At 37.9% G+C, this 24,067-nt stretch overlaps 1 protein-coding gene across 2 annotated transcripts in view; it reads right to left on the reverse strand.

The window, feature by feature from the left end:
- Positions 1 to 24,067, reverse strand: part of NCAM2 (neural cell adhesion molecule 2) — a 605,915-nt gene that overhangs the window by 232,549 nt on the left and 349,299 nt on the right. For both annotated transcript variants that reach the window (XM_005674756.3, XM_013966137.2), the window contains exons 4-5: positions 22,625 to 22,768; positions 10,790 to 10,927 (exon numbers count right to left, since the gene is read on the reverse strand). In XM_005674756.3, the coding sequence (XP_005674813.1) occupies positions 10,790 to 10,927; positions 22,625 to 22,768 (282 nt within the window). The remainder of the gene's footprint in view (positions 1 to 10,789; positions 10,928 to 22,624; positions 22,769 to 24,067) is intronic.

Here is a 24,067-nt window from a genome sequence, read left to right on the forward strand (position 1 = left end):
CAGCTGACCTGCCTCTGGAGAAATCTGTATGCAGGTCAGGAAGCAACAGTTAGAACTGGACATAGAACAACAGACTGATTCCAAATAGGAAAAGGAGTACGTCAAGGCTGTATATTGTCACCCTGCTTATTTAACTTATATGCAGAGTACATCATGAGAAACGCTGGACTGGAAGAAACACAAGCTGGAATCAAGATTGCCGGGAGAAATATCAATAACCTCAGATATGCAGATGACACCACCCTTATGGCAGAAAGTGAAGAGGAACTAAAAAGCCTCTTGATGAAAGTGAAAGAGGAAAGTGAAAAAGTTGGCTTAAAGCTCAACATTCATAAAACGAAGATCATGGCATCTGGTCCCATCACTTCATGGGAAATAGATTTGGAAACAGTGGAAACAGTGTCAGACTTTATTTTTGGGGGGCTCCAAAATCACTGCAGATGGTGACTGCAGCCATAAAATTAAAAGTTGCTTTCTCCTTGGAAGAAAAGTTATGACCAACCTAGATAGTATATTCAAAAGCAGAGGCATTACTTTGCTGACTAAGGTCCGTCTAGTCAAGGCTATGGTTTTTCCTGTGGTCATGTATGGATGTGAGAGTTGGACTGTGAAGAAGGCTGAGCACTGAAGAATTGATGCTTTTGAACTGTGGTGTGGGAGAAGACTCCTGAGAGTCTGTTGAACTGCAAGGAAATCCAACCAGTCCATTCTGAAGATCAACCCTGGGATTTCTTTGGAAGGAATGATGCTAAAGCTGAAACTCCAGTACTTTGGCCACCTCATGCGAAGAGTTGACTCATTGGAAAAGACTCTGATGCTGGGAGGGATTGGGGGCAGGAGGAGAAGGGGACGACCGAGGATGAGGTGGCTGGATGGCATCATGGACTCGATGGACGTGAGTCAGTGAACTCCGGGAGATGGTCATGGACAGGGAGGCCTGGTGTGCTACGATTCTTGGGGTCACAAAGAGTCAGACATGACTGAGCGACTGAACTGAACTGAACAGAACTGAACACTCAGAAAGAGAAATCAAGGAATCGATCCCATTCACCATTACAACAAAAGAATTAAATATCTAGCAATAAACTTATCTAAGGAGACAAAATAATTGTACACAAAAAATTATAAGGCACTGATGAAAGAAATAAAAGATGACATAAACAGACGAAGAGATAACCCATGTTTCTGGATAGGAAGAATCAATATTGTGAAAATGACTATACTACTAAATGCAACCTACAGATTCAATGTGATCCCTACCAAATTACCAATGGCATTTTTCACAGAAGTGAAACAAAAAATTTTACAATTCAGATGGAAATACAAAAGACCCTGAATAGCCAAAGCAGTCTTGAGAAAGAAGAATGGAGCTGGAGGAATCAACCTTCCTGACTTCAGATTGTACTACAAAGCTACAGTCATCAAGACAGTATGGTACTGGCACAAAAACAGAAATATAGACCAAAGAAAAAAAGGCAGAAAGCCCAAAAATAAACCCATACACCTATGGGTATCTTATTTTTGACAAAAGAGGCAAGGATATACAATGGCGGCAAAAACAGCCTCTTAAATAAATGGTGCTGGGAAAATTGGAAAGCTACATGTAAAAGAATGAAATTAGGACACTTCTTAACACCATACACAAAGATATGCATTATAGATCCGAATGTTAGACCAGAATCTATAAAACTCTTAAAGGAAAACATAGGCAGAGCATTTGATGACATAAATCAAATTAAGATCCTCTATGACCCACCTCCTAGAGTAATGGAAATAAAAACAAAAGTAAACAAGTGGGACCATATTAAACTTCAAAGCTTTTGCACAGCAAAGGAAACTATAAGCAAGGTGAAAAGATATCACACAGAATGGGAGAAAATAATAGTAAATGAAACAGCTGCCAAAGAATTAATTTCCAAAATATACAAGGAGCTCATACAACTCAATCAAAAGTGAGGAAAAGACCTAAACAGACATTTCTCCAAAGAAGACATGCAGATGGTTAACAAACACGAGAAAAGATGCTAAATATCACTCATTATTAGAGAAATGCAAATGAAAACTACAATGAGATATCACCTCACAGCTGTCAGAATGGCCATCATCAAAAAGTCTACAAACAATAAATGCTGGAGAGGGTATGAAGAAAAGGGAATGCTCTTGTATTTTTTGTAGGAATGTAAATTGATCTAGCCACTATGAAAGACGGTATAGAGATTCCTTAAAAAACTAGGAATAAAACCACCATATGATCCAGGAATCCCACTCATAGGCATATACCCTGCGGTAACCAAAATTGAAAAAGACACATGTATTCCATTGTTCTTTGCAGCACTATTTACAATAGCTAGAACATAGAAGCAACCTAGATGTCCATAGATAGATGAACGGATAAAAAAGTTGTCATACATATGCACATTGGTATGTAAGTCATAGAAAGGAATGAATTTGAGTCAGTTCTAAAGAAGTGGATGAACCTAGAGCCTATTATACAGAGTGGAGTAAGTCAGAATGAGAAATATAAATATTATATACTAATGCATATATACAGAATCTAGAAAAATGGCACCAAAGAATTTATTTTCAGGGCAGCAGTGGAGAAACAGACATAGAGAATAGACTTATGGACATGGGGAGAGGGGAGGAGAGGATGAGATGTGTGGAGAGAGTAACAAGGAAACTTACATTACCATATATAAAATAGATAGCCCACAGGAATTTGCTGTATGGCTCAAGAAACTCAAACAGGAGCTCTGTATCAACCTAGAGGGGTGGGATGGGGAGGGAGATGGGAGGGAAGTTCAAAAAGGAGGGGATATATGTATAACTACAGCTGCTGCTGCTGCTAAGTCGCTTCAGTCATGTCCGACTCTGTGCGACCCCATAGACGGCAGCCCACCAGGCTCCCCCATCCCTGGGATTCTCCAGGCAAGAACTACGGCTGAGGTTTGACAGAAAAAGCCAATTCATGTTGAGGTTTGACAGAAAACAACAAAACCGATTATCCTTTAATTAAAAAATCAATAAATGTTTTAAAATGTATTTATTATATGCTTTTGAATTCAGCAGCTCCATAAACAATAAGGAACCTTATGAAAGTTGATTATTTTAAATTTTTGAGATAAATTTATAAGTGCCTTGAGGGAAATACTGCTCTGTTAGATCTGTTAGTATTCTAAGCATAACAAAGTATGAAAAATATAGCCAGCACATCTCCTTTAAATGTTGAACAAATATATAAATATATAAAGACAATATGAAATAACACTGAAACTACAGTCAAAATTATTCAGTTGAATTACCAATATATTAATATGTTAATTTAAAAATCCATTGGAGATGATCACCATTGGGGAGTCTAAGATGTCTGATGTGTACTCAGGGAAGTAATTTCAGATGTACATCTAGGTCAGACAGTATTTAAATTGCTTAGGTAGGAAAAAGCCACTGTCATTGCATGTGTCTGCTTTTCTGTGATAACAGAAGACTTTAAAATCTCAGGGCTTAACAATGTACTTTATTTCTGATCTATGGTATGTGTTTGCACCTGCAGATCAGCTGTGACTCAGCTTCACATATCTTCATGATACTGTAGGTAAAGTCCCTATTACAGTCATGCTAGCTGCAGGGCTTCCCTTGTGACTCAGCCGGTAAAGAATCTACCTACAATGCAGGAGACCTGGGTACAACCCCTGGGTTGGGAAGATCCCCTGGAAGAAGGAAAGGCTAGCTACTCCAGTATTCTGGCCTGGAGAATTCCATGGACTATGTGGTCCACGGGGTTGCAAAGAATCAGACAGGACTGAGCAACTTTCACTTTCACTTAGCTTCATGGCAGGAGGAAAGCCCAAGAGAAGTAACATGTGATTCATCTTGAAGCTTGATTTCAGTACAGTGTATATTACATTTACTTGTATTCCCATAGTGAGAGAAAGTCACATCATCAGTTGGGTTTAGCTGCTTAAACCTTCTGCTGGAAGCATCACACTTCACGTGGCAATGAGCAGTTGTGTAAAACCTCTTAAAGGGAGGAGAGATAAATACTTGTGAAAAACTACATAGGCACTGCGAAATATAGTAAGAAATTCATAGAGGGAGTTAAGAAAAAAAAAGATCCTTAATATTTGATGTTGCTGAAAAAGAGTACATCAAGGCTGTATATTGTCACCCTGCTTATTTAACTTATATGCAGAGAAACGATGGACTGGAAGAAACACAAGCTGGAATCAAGATTGCCGGGAGAAATATCAATAACCTCATATACGCAGATGACACCACCCTTATGGCAGAAAGTGAAGAGGAGCCAAAGGGCCTCTTGATGAAAGTGAAGGAGGAGAGTGAAAAAGTTGGCCTGAAGCTCAACATTCAGAAAACGAAGATCATGGCATCTGGTCCCATCACTTCATGGGAAATAGATGGAGAAACAGTGGAAACAGTGTCAGACTTTATTTTTTTGGGCTCCAGAATCACTGCAGATGGGGACTGCAGCCATAAAATTAAAAGTTGCTTACTCCTTGGAAGGAAAGTTATGACCAACCTAGACAGTATATTCAAAAGCAGAGACATTACTTTGCCGACTAAGGTCCATCTAGTCAAGGCTATGGTTTTCCCAGTGGTCATGTATGGATGTGAGAGTTGGACTGTGAAGAAGGCTGAGCACCGAAGAATTGATGCTTTTGAACTGTGGTGTTGGAGAAGACTCTTGAGATTCCCTTGGACTGCAAGGAGATCCAACCAGTCCATTCTGAAGGAGATCAACCCTGGGATTTCTTTGGAAGGAATGATGCTAAAGCTGAAACACCAGTACTTTGGCCACCTCATGCGAAGAGTTGACTCATTGGAAAAGACTCTGATGCTGGGAGGGATTGGGGGCAGGAGGAGAAGGGGACGTCCGAGGATGAGATGGCTGGATGGCATCACGGACTCGATGGACGTGAGTCTGACTGAACTCTGGGAGATGGTGATAGACAGGGAGTCCTGGCATGCTGCGATTCATGGGGTCGCAAACAGTCAGACACGACTGAGCAACTGAACTGAACTGAATTGTTAATGTGTTGGAAGAGGAAAAAATGCAAGGGAAAATCTGCAAAGAGTCAACATCAGAGCAAAGAGAAGACCTTCTTCCAGAACCAGGACTTGGCAAGAAATCAGTGAATGTGAAGAAACTGTTGACTGGAATATTTGGTTGGAACTTCAATATACTTTGACGTAAAAGGTCCACAATGAATTTTATCAAGGATAAAATAATTTTACCAAGGATAAAAATTAGTAGCAAATAAGAGAGAGGCATGCATCATAAATTGGAGAGAAAATGTATATAATTCATCAAATACTATAATTGAACAAAAATTAGATAATGTGAATAAAATTAGTAATAATCTTTATTTTATTACTAATTTATGCAACTTCAAAGTTTTCACTGAAACAACTTCAAGGGATTTTATAACATGTAAATAATATACATGTTTCAATGCCATTCTCCCAGGCAGATTCATGTTGATGTGTGGCAAAACCAATACAATATTATAAAGTAAAGTAAAAATAATAATAATAATAATAAATTACCTCATTGTGGTTTTGATTTGCATTTCTCTAATAATGAGTGATGTTGAGCATCTTTTCATGTGTCTGTTAGCCATCCGTATGTCTTCTTTGGAGAAATGTCTATTTAGTTCCTTGGCCCATTTTTTGATTGGGTCATTTATTTTTCTGGAATTGAGCTGCATAAGTTGCTTGTATATTTTTGAGGTTAGTTGTTTGTCAGTTGCTTCATTTGCCATTATTTTCTCCCATTCAGAAGGCTGTCTTTTCACGTTGCTTATATTTTCCTTTGTTGTGCAGAAGCTTTTAATTTTAATTAGATCCCATTGGCTTATTTTGCTTTTATTTCCAGAATTCTGGGAGGTGGATCATAGAGGATCCTGCTCTGATTTATGTCGGAGAGTGTTTTGCCTATGTTCTCCTCTAGGAGTTTTATAGTTTCTGGTCTTACATTTAGATCTTTAATCCATTTTGAGTTTATTTTTGTGTGTGGTGTTAGAAAGTGATCTAGTTTCATTCTTTTACAAGTGGTTGACCAGTTTTCCCCGCACCACTTGTTAAAGAGATTGTCTTTACTCCATTGTATATTCTTGCCTCCTTTGTCAAAAATAAGGTGTCCATATGTGTGTGGATTTATCTCTGGGCTTTCTATTTTGTTCCATTGATCTACACGTCTGTCCTTGTGCCAGTACCATACTGTCTTGATGACTGTGGCTTTGTAGTAGAGCCTGAAGTCAGGCAAGTTGATTCCTCCAGTTCCATTCTCACTTCACACCAGTCAGAATGGCTGCGATCCAAAAATCTGCAAGCAATAAATGCTGGAGAGGGTGTGGAGAAAAGGGAACCCTCCTACACTGTTGGTGGGAATGCAAACTAGTACAGCCACTTTGGAGAACAGTGTGGAGATTCCTTAAAAAATTGCAAATAGAACTACCTTATGACCCAGCAATCCCATCCACACACTGAGGAAACCAGAATTGAAAGAGACACATGTACCCGAATGTTCATCGCAGCACTGTTTATAATAGCCAGGACATGGAAACAACCTAGATGTCCATCACCAGATGAATGGATAAGAAAGCAGTGGTACATACACACAATGGAGTATTACTCAGCCGTTAAAAAGAATTCATTTGAATCAGTTCTGATGAGATGGATGAAACTGGAGCCGATTATACAGAGTGAAGTAAGCCAGAAAGAAAAACACCAATACAGTATACTAACACATATATATGGAATTTAGAAAGATGGCAATGACGACCCTGTACGCAAGACAGCAAAAAAGACACAGAGGTGTATAATGGACTTTTGGACTCAGAGGGAGAGGGAGAGGGTGGGATGATTTGGGAAAATGGCATTGTAACATGTATACTATCATGTAAGAATCAAATCGCCAGTCTATGTCTGATGCAGGATACAGCATGCTTGGGGCTGGTGCACGGGGATGACCCAGAGAGATGTTATGAGGAGGGAGGTGGGAGGGGGGTTCATGTTTGGGAATGCATGTACACCCATGGTGGATTCATGTCAATGTATGGCAAAACCAATACAGTATTGCAAAGTAAAATAAAGTAAAAATAAAAATTAAAAAAAGAAAAAAGAAAAAACTACCTTACAATACAAACACACACACATACACAAATCACACACTCCAAAAGTGTTTAATAGCATTTTTCAAAATGTTACCCCTTAATAAAGAATCAAACCTTCAAATGAAAAATAATAATAATTAAATAATTAATTAAAAATGAATAAATAATAAAGGATAGTTTTAGAGAAGTCTCAAGCTTTAAAAGGAGCTTGTAAGCAGGGCAGAGTCAATATGACTGGAGAAGAATGATTTTTCTGACTGTATAAAAAGGCAAAATGTGAGAGAAAAGCACAGTCATCTGGTGGCATTAGTCAATGCATTCCCTTAAAAGGGTCCAACTGAATCATCCAGAAGGTAAATAAATCAATGGTTGATTTTGTGAACACTTAGTTTGGAAAACAGTTGTTCCGGTAATTCTAAGATATGGGAGCTTGTGGCCATAATAGGGAAATATGACTAATAAGAAGAACTGGAGATAAAGTGATGTTCAAGCAAAGAAGGTCAGATTAGTATGTGAGAAGAAAAGTAGGATGTGGAAGAAGGGTGATTAATTTGGAGAAGGTCAGTGTGATGCAGTCACAAAAGGACATTACATACATGATTGATGTGAACTGCACAAAAGAACACGTGTATTCTTTTGTGTCCAGTATTTACATCTTTACGGGACCTGGAATAATAAGTGTAGATAAAGAAATAAACATTCCAGTTTGAATGTAGATCATGATGGACTTGATGATTCAAACTTTGTTAACTGGACCCACTCGTACCCAAAGAATCCTTCCTTTAAAATAAATGCCATCACATTCAAACTATCACAGATAATTTAATGTGGAAATAGAACATTCGTAAATGTATTAAAAGAAATTACAACAGCAGAATAGACAATAAAAGCTTAATATGCTACATCTTCCAGATGACACTTCCTTTTGATTGTAAGTCTCAAAATAGTGTTTTAATATAAAAATATATGCATAATATTACATATGTGCACAGTTCCTCAGACATGTCCAACTCTTAGCAGCCCCATGGACTGTATGTAGCCTGCCAGGCTTCTCTGTCCATGGAATTTTCCAGGCAAGAATACTGGAGTGGGTTTCCATTTCCTACTCTAGAAATTTACATAAACATACATATATAACATGGGCTTCCCAGGTGGCTTATTGGTTAAAAAAAAAAAAAAAAAATCACCTGCCAACACAGAAGCTGCAGGAGATGTAGGTTCAGTCCTTGGGTCTGGAAGATCCCCTGGAAGAGGAAAGGGCAACCCACTCCAGTATTTTTGCTGGGATAACCCCATGAACAGAGGAGTCAGGTGGGCTATAGTCCGTGGTGTCATAAAGAGTCAGACACAACTAAGTCTCAGCATATACACACACATATATAACATATAATCATAGTACATATTTATATAGTGTTTCTTATAAACTTAGTCCTTTAAAAAAAAAAAAAACTTTACATGTCTTAACTAATGTTATAACCCTGATTTTCATAAGAATATACTGAGCACAAGGTCTTGCCCATGACAAAAAAACACAAAATTTCCTACTTAAATTCTTTCAGAAACAAAGCACAGTAGACAGTTAAGTCAACTAATTAAGAAACTAAATAGCCACTTAAGTTACCTTTGCTGATTGCATATAATAAAGAGAGAAAGGTATTAGAAATGCTTATAAATAAAAATATGAAAATATAGATATATATTACTATAGAGAGATACAAATATATTACACATCTATGTATTTAAACATATTCTTCATCTTCACTAAAATCTTCCTCAAAACCTCCACTGACTATAGTAGTCTCAATAAATAATAGATTTTGCACATCAAAAAAAAAAAAAAAAAAAAGCTCTGAATATCTTCTCTTGAAAGGCCTGGCACTTTGGCCTCACCCTAGAGCATGTGCAGTTTCTACCTACTTCCCTAGTTTCTACTTGGTCTGTTCCATTATTTTATCCATGAAATTGAAAGTGAAAATGCCAGTCACTCAGTTGTGTTTGACTCTTTGTGACTTCATGGACTGAAGCCTGCCAGGCTCCTCTGTTCATGGAATTCTCCAAGCAAGTATACTGGAGTGGGTAGCCATTCCCTTCTCCAGGAAATCTTTCCAACCCAGGAAGGGAATCTAGGTCTCCTAAATATCAATTAATTACAGACTTACAGAAGAAGAGAAAAAAATCAGTGATTTAATATTCTTTTTATCTTTCAGCATGAAATCTGTGGTTAAACTACTTTCACTCCAGGAAGGGAAAAACCAAATAACTCTTTTGATCTACTCCTGGTGCTGTTTCCAAATCTCTTAAAAAAAAAAAAAAAAAAAAGTGGAGAGATAGCTCATGGTGGCAGGGGCATAGGATAGGGAAGAAGACATTGATTAATTTTTCAGTCTCTCAGTTTTGTCCATTCCAAAAGGAATAAGTTACATTTTGGTTATAGATTATGTGATTATGGTTGTTTCTAACTCAGTTTAAAAGACCTGAATTTGTTCAGAACAAATCAAAGTACATTTGTGTAGAATTTCCATTTAGCTAAAGCACAGGTTACCCAGACTGAATGATTAGGGAAGGTAGCTAATGATCAGCTTCCTATAGGAAGCATAGGCACAGCTTCCTATACCATAAAGAATGTTTCTGATTTTGTCTTGAAAGTAAAGGGAAATACTGATAATTTTAAATATTGGAAGGTTGGTAAGATAGAAAAGTTGAAATTGTAAGATTAAGAGCAGAGAAAACAAATAGTGGTCACTCAAGAAAAATTAAAAAAAAAATAATTGGAAAGGGCAGCACTCTTACGGAAAGCATGATAGGAAAAGTAGTGTATATTTTATAGATGTTAAAGAAATACAGTGTGCAACTTGGTGACCCATTAGAATCTCAAAGTGGAGATAATTAGGATAACATTAACATATTACTGGCCTCACAGAATAGTATGTTAATGCAAGTAGGCCGTATAGTAAAAAGAAGCCAAATTTGGAGGAAGAGATGTCATCTTGATGTCAAAAGTTTAGTTATTAATGTCCATTAAGATCCCAAAGGGTAACAATGCATTTACTTATACATTAGGGAAAACCTGTAAATACTGTCAATTAGATTAGTTTAAGCATGTAACCCCTGTAATTTAGAAGCAAAATCTAGTATCACACTTTATTATATTTCATTTGACATTCTTTCAACAACTATAAAACCAGCAAAAGGCAACTACTCCCTTATAGACTCTTTGTAAAAGAGGATAACAATATTAAATAAGTCACAGATCTTGCCCTTGAGGGGCTTTCCAAGTGACACTAGCGGTAAAGAACCTGCCTGCCAATGAAGGAGACATAAGAGACGAGAGTTCAATCCCTAGGTTGGGAAGATCCCTTAGAGGAGGGCATGCCAACCCACAATCTATTCCAGTATTCTTGTCTAGAGAATCTCATGGTTAGAGATGACTGGAGGGCCACAGTCCATAGGATTGCAAACAGTCAGGCACAACTGAAGTGACTTAGCATGCATGCTTGCCCTTGAGGCTATAGTGCAGCAACAGATGCTATATTATAGGTGAGGCAACTTCCTCCAGGGATAGCAGAGGTTTATCAGTCTTAAGTGCTGTGTTGCTCTTTTAATAAACACATTGCTAAATGCAACAATAAAATACATACAAATTATTCTCTGCTTACCATTAACAATAACAATGATATCACGGAAGTCAATTTCTCCCCTAGCCTCCACTCTTCCTTCACACCTGTATATACCTTCATCACTTTTATTGATGTTGAGAATCTGCAGATTATTGTTGGCTAACATAGCGAACCGATCTGGAAAGAAAGCAAAGAGGAGGAAACGATATCAGTAAAAAGTCCAGCATGCTCCAAATTGCTAAGTATTAAAATATGGCACTTGTCTGACACTATCCAACTTTTCATCAACAAACAAATTTCAATTTGAAAGTAAAATGTAATTTCATGACTTCAATTTTTCCACTCTACAACTGCCTTGTTACACCTTTTTTGAAAATACATTCAGGAGTTTATTTCCACATAAAATGGTTAAGCTATTATTTTCCCCTTGGTACTCTGAATGCAGATAAGATACACAAAATAACAAAGCTGAGGGATTAGATATTACAGACAAGAAGATATTCTGACTGCAAATATATTGCAACTTGGGGATGGAAATGGGTTAGAGAGTTGATTGAATATCCTTCCTCACACAATAATTAAACCAATAATTGCACATATCCTGAGAAGGAAGCTAAATATATAATAATATTCAAGTCAGGTAGAGGACATATAAAATGATCATATCTCAGATTTATTTGAAAGATTTTTTTCTAAATGCAAGATAATACATTTTAGGAAGGAATAGATTAGACTTCATTACTTTTATCTCAAGATTCCATTTTATGAGGATATGCACATGCATATGTACAAAAATAGCAGTGACAGGGCATGCATTGGGTGATTGCTTCAAGTATTCTGGCTAGCCTAAGCAGCATCTCAGCGTGACCATATTTTCCATAATGCCTAGTCTTAAGTTTTTACTCATCATAATTTTGCTGCAGTCTTAAGAACTTTTCCCTTGTTATCAAGTAGAGAGCATTATTCTATTCTATTCTATTTTGAAACATGTTATAAAGGCAATATCCTAAATTTCAGTAATTAATTCATCCATAGATAACATCAGACATGATGTTTGCTAAGTACTGTATTTGAGCATATTGGTGGATAAGAGAAACACATCCTTGACCCTCTTGGACCTTTTGGTAAGGCAGAAATATCTTTAAGATACCAACCTATGGATATCTACTGTTAAAGAGTACTTCTGGGGGCTCTTCCAGTATTTATTACTCTTCTCCTATTTGCTGGGTTAATAGAAATGTTAGGACAAACAAAGAAGTCACATGAGAATGCAGTTTCCCAGCATCCCTCAACCTGGATCACTGAATGAATGCAATGGGTACAATGCTTGTCTCTCATCCTACAACCCATTGGATTTCACACGAGTAAGAAACTGCTGTGATATGAAACCATTCATATTTGGGGTTCATTTTTCATAGCAATTCCTTAAGTCATAGTAGAAGTTTGGGATTTAAATACAAATAAGGAAATTATTAGACTATATTAAAACAGGTAAGAATGTGGTAATTGATTGTCTAAAAGACAGGTAATAAGGAATGAAAATCTGGAGATTCTGAAGCTGCCTCAGAGACAAAATACCAATTATTAAGCAACATATACATAATTTTCAGCTCAGAAGGTTTAAATTTTCCCAAAATATCTATTTCATCTTTTGTTTGACCTTGAAATGACATACAAAAATGTTTATACTGATGCTTTTTCCTGGGAAATTTTCTCACCAAAGAAGAGACTGGAGAGAAAGGCAATCAGCAGGAAATACAACTTATAGTAAGGACTTGAGGAACTCAGAACTCCTAAAACTTCATGACATTCCAAAGAAAATTTAAAAAATATATTCAAGTGTGTTGCTGGAAATTAGAATGAGACCTATACAAAATAGATGTTAATGACCCAGACAACCACAATGGTGTGATCACTCACCTTGAGCCAGACATCCTGGAATGTGAAGTCAAGTGGGCCTTAGGAAGTATCACTATGAACAAAGCTAGTGGAGATGATGGAATTCCAGTTGAGCTATTTCATATCCTAAAAGATGATGCTGTGAAAGTGCTGCACTCAACATGTCAGCAAATTTGGAAAAGTCAGCAGTGGCCACAGGACTGGAAAAGGTCAGTTTTCATTTCAATCCCAAAGAAACGCAATGACAAAGAATGCTCAAACTACCACACAACTGCACTCATCTCACACGCTAACAAAGTAAAGCTCAAAATTCTCAAAGAGAGGCTTCAACAGTATGTGAACTGTGAACTCCCAGATGTTCAAGCTGGATTTAGAAAAGGGAGAGGGACAAGAGATCAAATTGCCATCATCTGTTGGATCATAGGAAAAGGAAGAGAATTTCAGAAAAACATCTACTTCTGCTTCACTGACTAGGCTAAAGGCTTTGGCTGTGTGGATCACAATAAACTATGGAAAATTCTTATACAGATGGGAATACGAGACCACCTCACCTGGCTCCATAAAATCTGTATGCCAGTCAAGCAACAGTTAGAACCAGGCATGGAAAAATGGACTGGTTCCAAATAGGGAAAGGAGTATGTCAAGGCTGTATACTGTCACCCTGCTTATTTAACTTACATGAGAGTATATCAAGCAAAATGCTGAGCTGGATGAAGCACAAGCTAGAATTAAGATTGTGGGAGAAATATTAATAACCTCAGATATGCAGAATGACACCACCCTTATGGCAGAAAGCAACAAGGAACTAAAGAACCTCTTAACTAAAGTGAAAGAGGAGAGTGAAAAAGCTGGTCTACAACTCAACATTCAAAAAACTAAGATCATGGCATCTGGTCCCATCACTTCATGCCACATAGTTGGGGAAACAATGGAAACAGTGTCGCACTTTATTTTCTTGGGCTCCAAAATCACTGCAGATGGTGACTGCAGCCATAAAATTAAAAGACATTTGCTCCTTGGAAGAAAAGCTATGACCAACCTAGACAGCATAGTAAAAGGCAGAGCCATTACTTTGCCAAGAAAGGTCCATCTAGTCAAAGCTATGGTTTCTCCAGTAGTTATGTATGGCTGTAAGAGTTGGACCATAAAGAAAGCTGAGTGCCACAGAATTGATGCTTTTGAACTGTAGAGTTGGAGAAGACTCTTTTGAGAGTCCTTGGACTGCAAGGAGATCAGACCATTCAATCCTAACGGAAATCAGTCCTGACTATTCATTGGAAGGACTGATGATGAAGCTAAAGCTCCAATACTTTGATCATCTGATGTAAAGAGCCTACTCATTAGAAAAGAGTCTGATGCTGGGAAAGATTGATGGCAGGAGGAGAAAGGGATGACAGAGGATGAGATGGTTGGATGACATTATCTACTAGATGGACGTGAGTCTGAGAAAGCTCTGGAATTTAGTGATGGAAAGGGAAGCCTGGCATGCTGCAGTCCATGTGGTCATAAAGAGTCAGACACAACTGAGTGACTGAACTGAATGTAACTGGATATCGGGAGTATTTAACTATTAAAGATGATCTGTTTCATTTACAGACTTCCAAACATTCATTATTGCAGAAAGGAAATAAAGGAAATCATAATATTCAATAAGGTTTCTGCTTGATGTTTCTTTAAGCAGGTTATTTTATAAGTCCCCTTTTCTTCTCATTCTACAGCAACTGAATGGTTTGCCACATCTACATTTATGCCTTCAATCAATATTTTGATGATTCACAGTGTTTCTTCAGACCAGATGATTCCTGTGATTCCAGAATTGTTTGAGTCATCTAGATATATACACTTAGAAGAAATGTAAATAATTCAGTTTCAGTATGTGAAAAATTTGGGTATCTCCACCTAAAATTACTCCCCATCTCTGTCTTTAGAGATTTTTGCATTGATCTAGATGCCCAAGGCAAATTCTTTGAATCATCTTTGATTTCCCCAGTACCCTCAATCTGCATACCCAATTAAATCCATATCCTATCACTTCTCCCTTTACCACTCCTTAGTCTAAAATTTCCTTTTCCCTCAGCAATTATTTCATTCAGATTTAAACAACTCTCATTGCTTGAAGCTTTGCCTTGATTCTCATCCATTTTCCTCACTGAAGCACTAAATGTCCTTCTCAATACATATTAGCTCATGTCACTGTCTTAATTAAAACCCTCTAGTAATGTCACCTTTTTATAAATTCTAAAAGCCTCAATAGAGATGTCAAGGCCATGTTGAAATGGCTCAAACTTCTCTTCCAGATTTCTTTCCTATTAGTCTTTACTTACAAATCCTAGTTGTATTTATCTGTTATTATAAGTATTCTAGTTGCACTTATTTGTAAAGTTTAGTTATAATGAACTTAATTCAGTTCTGGAACATGCCACTCATGCTTTCACCTCTGAGCTACTGCATATGGTGTTCTCTCCATTTGAAAAGTCCCCACCAGTCTTTAGTTCTTTAATGCCTTTTCATCTTTAAAGGTTGCTTTTTACTGTCAGCAGGCATTTTGAATACTTCCCTCTGCCCTAACTGATTCAAGTGCTCTTTCTTTATCCTCTATCACCACACTTTCCTTATCATATACTTCAACAATCTTGTTTTCACAATTTATCCACTGATACTTTTATAAGAGTACTAACATATTAAGGGCACTAGACTAGTTCATCTTTTTAACTATGAATCACCATCACTTAGGACAATAGATGAAACATAATAGGTGGAAAATAACTGTTCAATGACTTTTTATTAATATACTGGGAGTGGATTTCATTTTTTTTTCTGAGAAAGGTGATTTTATCCATGGCTTTTGATGCAAAAATGGTATTTTATTAGAAAATGTTCAAAGCATATAGGAAGTTTCAGAGATAGCTATCAGAATGGCTAAGATTGAATGGGCAACTCTGATAGCATACTCTTCCATCAGGATTGACACTAGAAGTCAAGATATTCAACTTTCTAAAAAATGTGACACTATCACTTTAAAACCTAAATGCTTGGATTTTCTAACATCTGGACTTCTTTCAACAAACAACATGGAATACCTTCACTTCAAGTAGTCTGTGGGAGTATTACTTCTGCATATTTGTCAAAAGGCTGCTATCAAAAGCATGGTTAATAAATCAACATTTCCAAACCTTCATTGTTTCATATGGAGCCTTTAAACTTTACTCCTGTGCCATGTTAAGGCTTCAGAAAGTTATCTGGACATATTGCATTATTCTAAATCCTCATATATGTTCCATACATGATTATAAGTCTAAATTTATTTCATTGGTTTTGTTAAAAGAATCACACATATATAAAAATCTGAAGAATATTACTTCTTATAAATTCACTATAAATGTAAAAATTGTTCAGTAATGAAGTATGTGGCAAGTTTCTTAAATATTAAAAGATTAGAAAAGTGTGTCCATCTTCACCATTCCCCTACATCCTTTCATCCCAAAGTAATAACAAATTTTACAACTCTAAAAAAAAATTCTACATTACTTTCCATGAAACTCAGTGTTAAGTTTCTATGTTTAACTCATTCCCAAGATATAACAAATCAATAAGAAGGAACAAGAAAAATAGATATTATTTACTGAGTTAAATATATTTACTGATATAAAGTTAAATATTTCTTCATTCACTTAACAAATATTTACATGTCTGTTTTATTTAAAATTGTAAACATTGTTCAAAATGCATTTAATAGGGGAGATATATATGTGTGCGTGTGTATATATATATATACTTATGGACCATAGAGAAGGTTGGGCACCAACAAATTGATGCTTTCTAAGTGCGATGCTGGATAAGACTCTTGAGAGTCCCTTGGACCGCAAGGAGATCCAATGAGTCAATCCTACAGGAAATCAACCCTGAGTATTTATTAGAAGGACTGATGCTAAAGCTGAAGCTCCAATACTTTGGCCACCTGATGCAAAGAGCCAACTCACTGGAAAAGACCCTGATGTTGGGAAAGACTGAAGGCACGAGAAGGGGACAACAGAGGATGAGATGGTTGCATGGCATTACCAACTCAATGGACATGAGTTTTAGCAAACTCTGGGAGAGAGTGAAGGACAGGAAAGTCTGTCATGCTGCAGTCCATGGGGTACAAAGAATCAGACATGACTTAATGACTGAATAACAATGGTGGCTGATTCACATTGTGTGTAAGGCAGAAACCAACACAACAGTGTAAAGCAATTACCCTCCAATTAAAAAATATTTCAAAAATGTTTTAATTTAAATTTATTTAAATTAAAAAAGGATATAATAATTTATTAAGAATATGAATTATGTAGAGAGCAGTTAGAAAAGCTGTTCAAAGCTTTCAGTTCAGTCAGTTCAGTCACTCAATCCTATCTGGCTCTTTGTGACCCCAGGGACTGTAGCACACCAGACCTCCCTGTCAATCACCAACTCCCAGAACCTATTTAAACTTATGTCTATCATGTCAGTGATGCCATCCAACCATCTCATCCTCTGTCATCCCCTTTTCCTACCACCTTCAATCTTTCCAAGCATCAGGGTCTTTTCTACTGAGTCAGTTCTTTGCATCAGGTTGGCAATGTATTGGAATTTCAGCTTCAGCATCAGTCCTTCCAATGAACAGTCAGGAGTGATCTCCTTTAGGATTGACTGGCTGTATCTCCTTGCAGTCCAAGGGACTCTCAAGAGTCTTCTCCAACACCCCAGTTCAAAAGCCAAGGGAAGTGTGGAGCCATGATGAAATTCCAGCCTCACATCATTTCACCATGGGGTACTGGGAAAATGTATAAGCATAGCATAGAGGCATCAGCCCCTCCATCCGTAGTATACCTGACCATCAATCTTTGCTTTGAGGCTTTTCCCTTATGTGTATTTAAAAAAAAAAAAAAAAAAAAAAAAAACAACTCATTTTCAAAACCTTTTATAATTAAAATGTACCATATAAATATGTATACTTGAAGCCTAAGATTAACTAATCTGAAAATGTTTAGACAATGTCATTTAACTGCTATAAAAGTATTGCTTTCTTTATTATTGAGGGAAAAAAAAGGAGAAAATATAGAGTTTACTCATGCAATTTCATTAGTAAAATCTAAAGCAGTCTGAAGTCAGGGGTGATGGCCAGGGGGAGATACCTCATGCCCTAGGCCAGGGAGAGCGGCCAGGAGGAGCCACCCCTAGTCCGAGGCCGGGGGCAGTGCCCAAGGTCAGGGAGGCGACCGGGAGGAGCAACCCCATGCCCAAGGCCAGGGGCGGCGGCCAGGAGGAACAACCCATGTCCAAGGAGTGGTGACTGCAGGGCGTGGGAGGGCCTAGAGGAGCCATCCCACGCTGAAGGTCAGGAAGGGCGGCGCGAGGAGATGCCCCTCATCCAAGGTAAGGAGCGGTGGCTGTGCTTTGCTGGAGCAGCTGTGAAGAGATATCCCATGGCCAAAAAAGAGAAACCCAAGTAAAATGGTAGGTGTTGCAAGAGGGCATCAGAGAGCAGGCACTCTGAAACCATACTCACAGAAATCTAGTCAATCTAATCACACTAGGACCACAGCCTTGTCTAACTCAATGAGACTAAGCCATGCCCGAGGGGCAACCCAAGACAGGCGGGTCATGGTGGAGAGGTCTGACAGAATGTGGTCCACTGGAGAAGGGAATGGCAAACCACTTCAGTATTCTTGCCTTGAGAATCACATGAACAGTATGAAAAGGCAAAATGATAGGATACTGAAAGAGATACTCCCCAGGTCAGTAGGTGCCCAATATGCTACTGGAGGTCAGTGGAGAAATAAATCCAGAAAGAATGAAGGGATAGAGCCAAAGCAAAAATAATACCCAGCTGTGGATGTGACTGGCGATAGAAGCAAGGTCTGATACTGTAAAGAGCAATATTGCATAGGAACCTGGAAGCAAATTGGAAGTGGTCAAACAGGACATGGCAAGAGTGAACGTCAACATTCTAGGGATCAGCGAACTAAAATGGACTGGAATGGGTGAATTTAACTCAGATGATCATTATATCTACTATTGCAGGCAGGAATCCCTCAGAAGAAATGGAGTAGCCATCATGGTCAACAAAAGAGTCCGAAATGCAGTACTTGGATGCAATCTCAAAAACGATAGAATGATCTCTGTTTGTTTCCAAGGCAAACCATTCAATATCACAGTTATCCAAGTCTATGCCCCAACCAGTAACACTGAAGAAGCTGAAGTTGAATGGTTCTATGAAGACCTACAAGACCTTGTATAACTAACACCCACAGAAGATGCCCTTTTCATTATAGGGGACAGGAATGCAAAAGTAGGAAGTCAAGAAACACCTGGAGTAACAGGCAAATTTGGCCTTGGAATGTGGAATGAAGCAGGGCAAAGACTAATAGAGTTTTGTCAAGATAATGCACTGGTCATAGCAAACCCCCTCTTCCAACAACAAAAGAGAAGACTCTACACATGGACATCATCAGATGGTCAACACTGAAATCAGATTGATTATATTCTCTGCAGCCAAAGATGGAGAAGCAACAAAAACAAGACCAGGAGCTGGCTGTGGCTCAGATCATGAACTCCTTATTGCCAAATTCAGACTGAAATTGAAGAAAGCAGGGAAAACCGCTAGACCATTCAAGTATGACCTAAATCAAATCCCTTATGATTATACAGTGGAAGTGAGAAATAGATTTAAGGGAAGATCTGATAGATAGAGTGCCTGATGAACTTTGGAATGAGGTTAGTGACATTGTACAGGAGACAGGGATCAAGAACATCCCCATGGAAAAGAAAGGCAAAAAAGCAAAATGGCTGTGTGGGGAAGCCTTACAAATAGCAGTGAAAAGAAGAGAAGTGAAAAGCCAAAGAGAAAAGGAAAGATATAAACATCTGAATGCAGAGTTCCAAAGAATAACAGTAAGGGATAAGAAAGCCTTCAGCGATCAATGCAAAGAAATAGAGGAAAACAACAGTATGGGAAACACTAGAGATCTCTTCAAGAAAATTAGAGATATCAAGGAAACATTTCATGCAAAGATGGGCTTGATAAAGGACAGAAATGGTATGGACCTAACAGAAGCAGAAGATATTAAGAAGAGATGGCAAGAATACACAGAAGAACTGTACAAAAAGGATCTTCACCACCCGAATAATCACGATGGTGTGATCACGATGGTGTCTGCTTTGCCAGACATCTTGGAATGTGAAGTCAAGTGGGCCTTAGAAAGCATCACTACGAACAAAGCTAGTGGAGGTGACGGAATTCCAGTTGAGCTGTTTCAAATCCTGAAAGATGATGCTGTGAAAGTGCTGCACTCAATAGGCCAGCAAATTTGGAAAACTCAGCAGTGGCCACAGGACTGGAAAAGGTCAGTTTTCATTCCAATCCCAAAGAAAGGCAATGCCAAAGAATGCTCAAACTACCGCACAATTGCACTCATCTCACATGCTAGTAAAGCAATGCTCAAAATTCTCCAAGCTAGGCTTCAGCAATACGTGAACTGTGAACTTCCTGATGTTCAAGCTGGTTTTAGAAAAGGCAGAGGAACCAGAGATCAAATTGCCAACATCTGCTAGATCATGGAAAAAAGAAGAGAGTTCCAGAAAAACATCTATTTCTGCTTTATTGACTATGCCAAAGCCTTTGACTGTGTGGATCACAAGAAACTGTGGAAAATTCTGAAAGAGATGGGAATACCAGACCACCTGACCTGCCTCTTGAGAAATCTGTATGCAGGTCAGGAAGCAACAGTTAGAACTGGACACGGAACAACAGACTGGTTCCAAATAGGAAAAGGAGTACGTCAAGGCTGTATATTGTCACCCTGCTTATTTAACTTATATGCAGAGTACATCATGAGAAATGTTGGACTGGGGGAATTACAAGCTGGAATCAAGATTGCTGGGAGAAATATCAATAACCTCAGATATGCAGATGACACCACCCTAATGGCAGAAAGTGAAGAGGAACTCAAAAGCCTCTTGATGAAAGTGAAAGAGGAGAGTGAAAAAGTTGGCTTAAAGCTCAACATTCAGAACACAAAGACTATGGCATCCGGTCCCATCACTTCATGGGAAATAGATGGAGAAACAGTGGAAACAGTGTCAGATTTTATTTTTGGGGGCTCCAAAATCACTGCGGATGGTGACTGCAGCCATGAAATTAAAAGACGCTTACTCCTTGGAAGAAAAGTTATGACCAACCTAGATAGCATATTCAAAAGCAGAGACATTACTTTGCTGACTAAGGTCCGTCTAGTCAAGGCTATGGTTTTTCCAGTAGTCATGTATGGATGTTCAGAGTTGGACTGTGAAGAAGGCTGAGCACCGAAGAATTGATGCTTTTGAACTGTGGTTCTGGAGAAGACTCTTGAGAGTCCCTTGGACTGCAAGGAGATCCAACCAGTCCATTCAGAAGGAGATCAAACCTGGCATTTCTTTGGAAGGAATGATGCTAAAGCTGAAACTCCAGTACTTTGGCCACCTCATGCAAAGAGTTGACTCATTGGAAAAGATTTTGATGCTGGAAGGGATTGGGGGCAGGAGAAGAAGGGGACGACCGAGTATGAGATGGCTGGATGGCATCACTGACTCGAGGGACGGGAGTCTGCGTGACCTCCGGGAGTTGGTGGCGGACAGGGAGGCCTGGTGTGCTGCAATTCATGGGGTCGCAAAGAGTCGGACATGACTGAGCCACTGAACTGAACTGAACTAAACTGAACTGAAAGCAGTTATCTGAAAATAAACGTATGTCTAATTGACTTATGACAATAGAAAAAAGTTTTAGTCAGTAACTAACAAGCAGTGAAAATGGCACACCCAGAAAAATTCTCTAAAATTAAAAAATAAATTGACAATAGTAATCATGAAATATTCTCTGTACATATTCAAAACCAGAAACTATCTACTTTCTCTCCTTTATGCTGTAGAAGTTTCATTCCTTAGAAACATAAAACAAAGACATCCAAGATAGAAAGTACTGAATATTTTAAAAGATTCAATTATTTTGTACCTCTCTGCAATGCAGGTGCAATGAAAAAATTCTAAATTGAAAATACTCCCAATTCACAATGGTAAAATAGCATAATGTAAGCAAATTATGCATTCAATTCCAGATGTCATATTATTCTGGAATTTTAGCTCAGTCTGAATCATAATCATGAAGACAATTGGAATGAATGTACTTTTCTTACAATTATCCACATGTATCTTACCATAATATTTAGAATATGTAGGTATCTTTGAAAGAACAGTGCCAGAAAAACTAATAGGACCCATTTAGATATATTTTCAGCTTACATATAATTAGCCTGTGGGATCAAGTCTGAATTATAAAATGTATAATTTTAATAGATCAGGATAGATTCCTTTATTTATTCAGTATCCTTGAACTTGGGCTTTCCTGGTGCTCAAATGGAAAGGAATCTGCCTGCAATGCAGGAGATCCCTGTTCGATTGAGGAAGATCCTCACTCAGGGAATGGCAACCCACTATCTAGTATTCTTGCCTGGAGAATTCCATGGATGGAGAAGCCTGGTAGACTACAATCCATGGGTCACAAAGAGTTGGATACAACTGAGTGACTATCACTTTCACATTCTTGAACTGTTTATATATAAATTTTTCTTGACTAGAGCAGGGGTCAGGGAACTTTTTCTGTCATCTCCAGAAAGTAACTATTGTGGGCCAAGCCATCTGTGTCACAGTTGTTCAACTTTGTACCAAAGTAGCCATAGACCATATGTAATGAATGGGTTTGGCTGCACCTCCATAACACCTTAATAAAACAGCAGAGGGGTTGAATTGAGCCTAGGGCCATAGTTTGCCAACCCCTAGTTTAGAGCTCTGATGTTCCCTAAACAGTTGTTTGATACTTAGGGTCAATCCAATTGCTTTATTTACTCAAGCAGATTCAGTCTTCTTTGAGAAAATTGCAATATTGTTAGAACATATAACTTAGGGAGTTACCAAAATACTAACTGTCGGATATAGCGGTGACTTCCTCATTATGATATAACCAGCTGACGACAGGTGCGGGTGAGCTGCTGACTCGGCAAACTACTTCTGCATTCTCCCCTTGTTTGAACTCTTGAGGAGATACCACTTCTCTGAAAGTGAGTTTTTCTGTATAAGAAAGTAAAACAAACCAAAGAAGTATTATTGCTCATTCCCCTCAATAACATATTTCAGAATCCTTGTTTATGGATGCTGTAATAAAATAATTAGGTAAATTTAGATCACTTAAAATTTTACCAGACCATCTGATTCTCCTACCCGACAAATTCCCACCTCACTGAGAATAAAGTCCAAAGTCTTTATATTGCTATACAAGGTCCTGTATGAATTGGAGTCTACCTCATAATTTTTGATACTGATTTTTCTTCTCTCCTCCTAATCTCTACTCCAGGGAGTTCCTTGAACCCTCCAGATTTGTTCTCACTCTTGGGCATTTGCACTCTCTTAAATTCCAACAAATTTTTGGCCCAGTCTCCACATACAAAATAGGATTCTATAGCATATATATCTAGCATTTATACATTAGTTTTAGCTTCCTTTTTGTCTTCGGTTTCTACCTACTAAAATGTTAGCACCAAGTGGGCAGTGACATTTTCTGTTTTAGTCACTATGAGCCTTTAAGAATTATAATATTGTTTGCCATATAGTAGACATCCATAAGTGTATCAAATGAAGGCATGGATGTGGATATTTATGCTTAATGAGAAAGTTTCACAAAGGTAATTCACTGTTCTTGCTAAGAAAAAAAAAATTACCTTTACAAATAAAACACCAGGAATTTTCCTTTGTATCATTTCAAATGACACTTCTTTCCAGATACTAGTCTATGAAATTATGTTTTCAATTTAGCTTTTTGTAATTTATGAAATTACTACAGCAAATGGGCATATAAAGAAGTAAAACATCCTTCTCTGAGGAGTTTAGAAGCGAAGAGGAGGGAGGAAAAAAGGTCAAATCAGGACAAACGACAACAATGTTCCAACAGATTGTTGTCATCTTAAGAGAAAGTATTGCTATGGCACTCTTTTGGCTCTTTTTTCAACACAGCTGTAAGGAAGACATAACTTATGCACTAGCATTGTAAAACTTTTATAGTTTTTCACTGGTATAAACGCTAACTACCACAAATTAATTGCACGGTAATATTCTAGGCACATTGTGCATGAATTAATGTAGTCCTCAAAGCAACTCTATGTATGATGTAAGTACTACTATTATACCCATTTTATAAATGGAAATTGAAAACAGAGAGGGTACCCAATTGCTCAGGACCACAGAAATAAGTGATGGAACCTGGTTTCAAAACCAGGGAATCAATGATCTTCAGTTTTGCTAAACACGTTAAGGATTCCTAAAAATAGGAATGAGGAATTAATCAATTTCAAGTCATAAAATGAGGTGTAAGTG

Source organism: Capra hircus, chromosome 1 (genome assembly GCF_001704415.2).
Source record: "Capra hircus breed San Clemente chromosome 1, ASM170441v1, whole genome shotgun sequence".
Taxonomy (NCBI): domain Eukaryota; kingdom Metazoa; phylum Chordata; class Mammalia; order Artiodactyla; family Bovidae; genus Capra; species Capra hircus.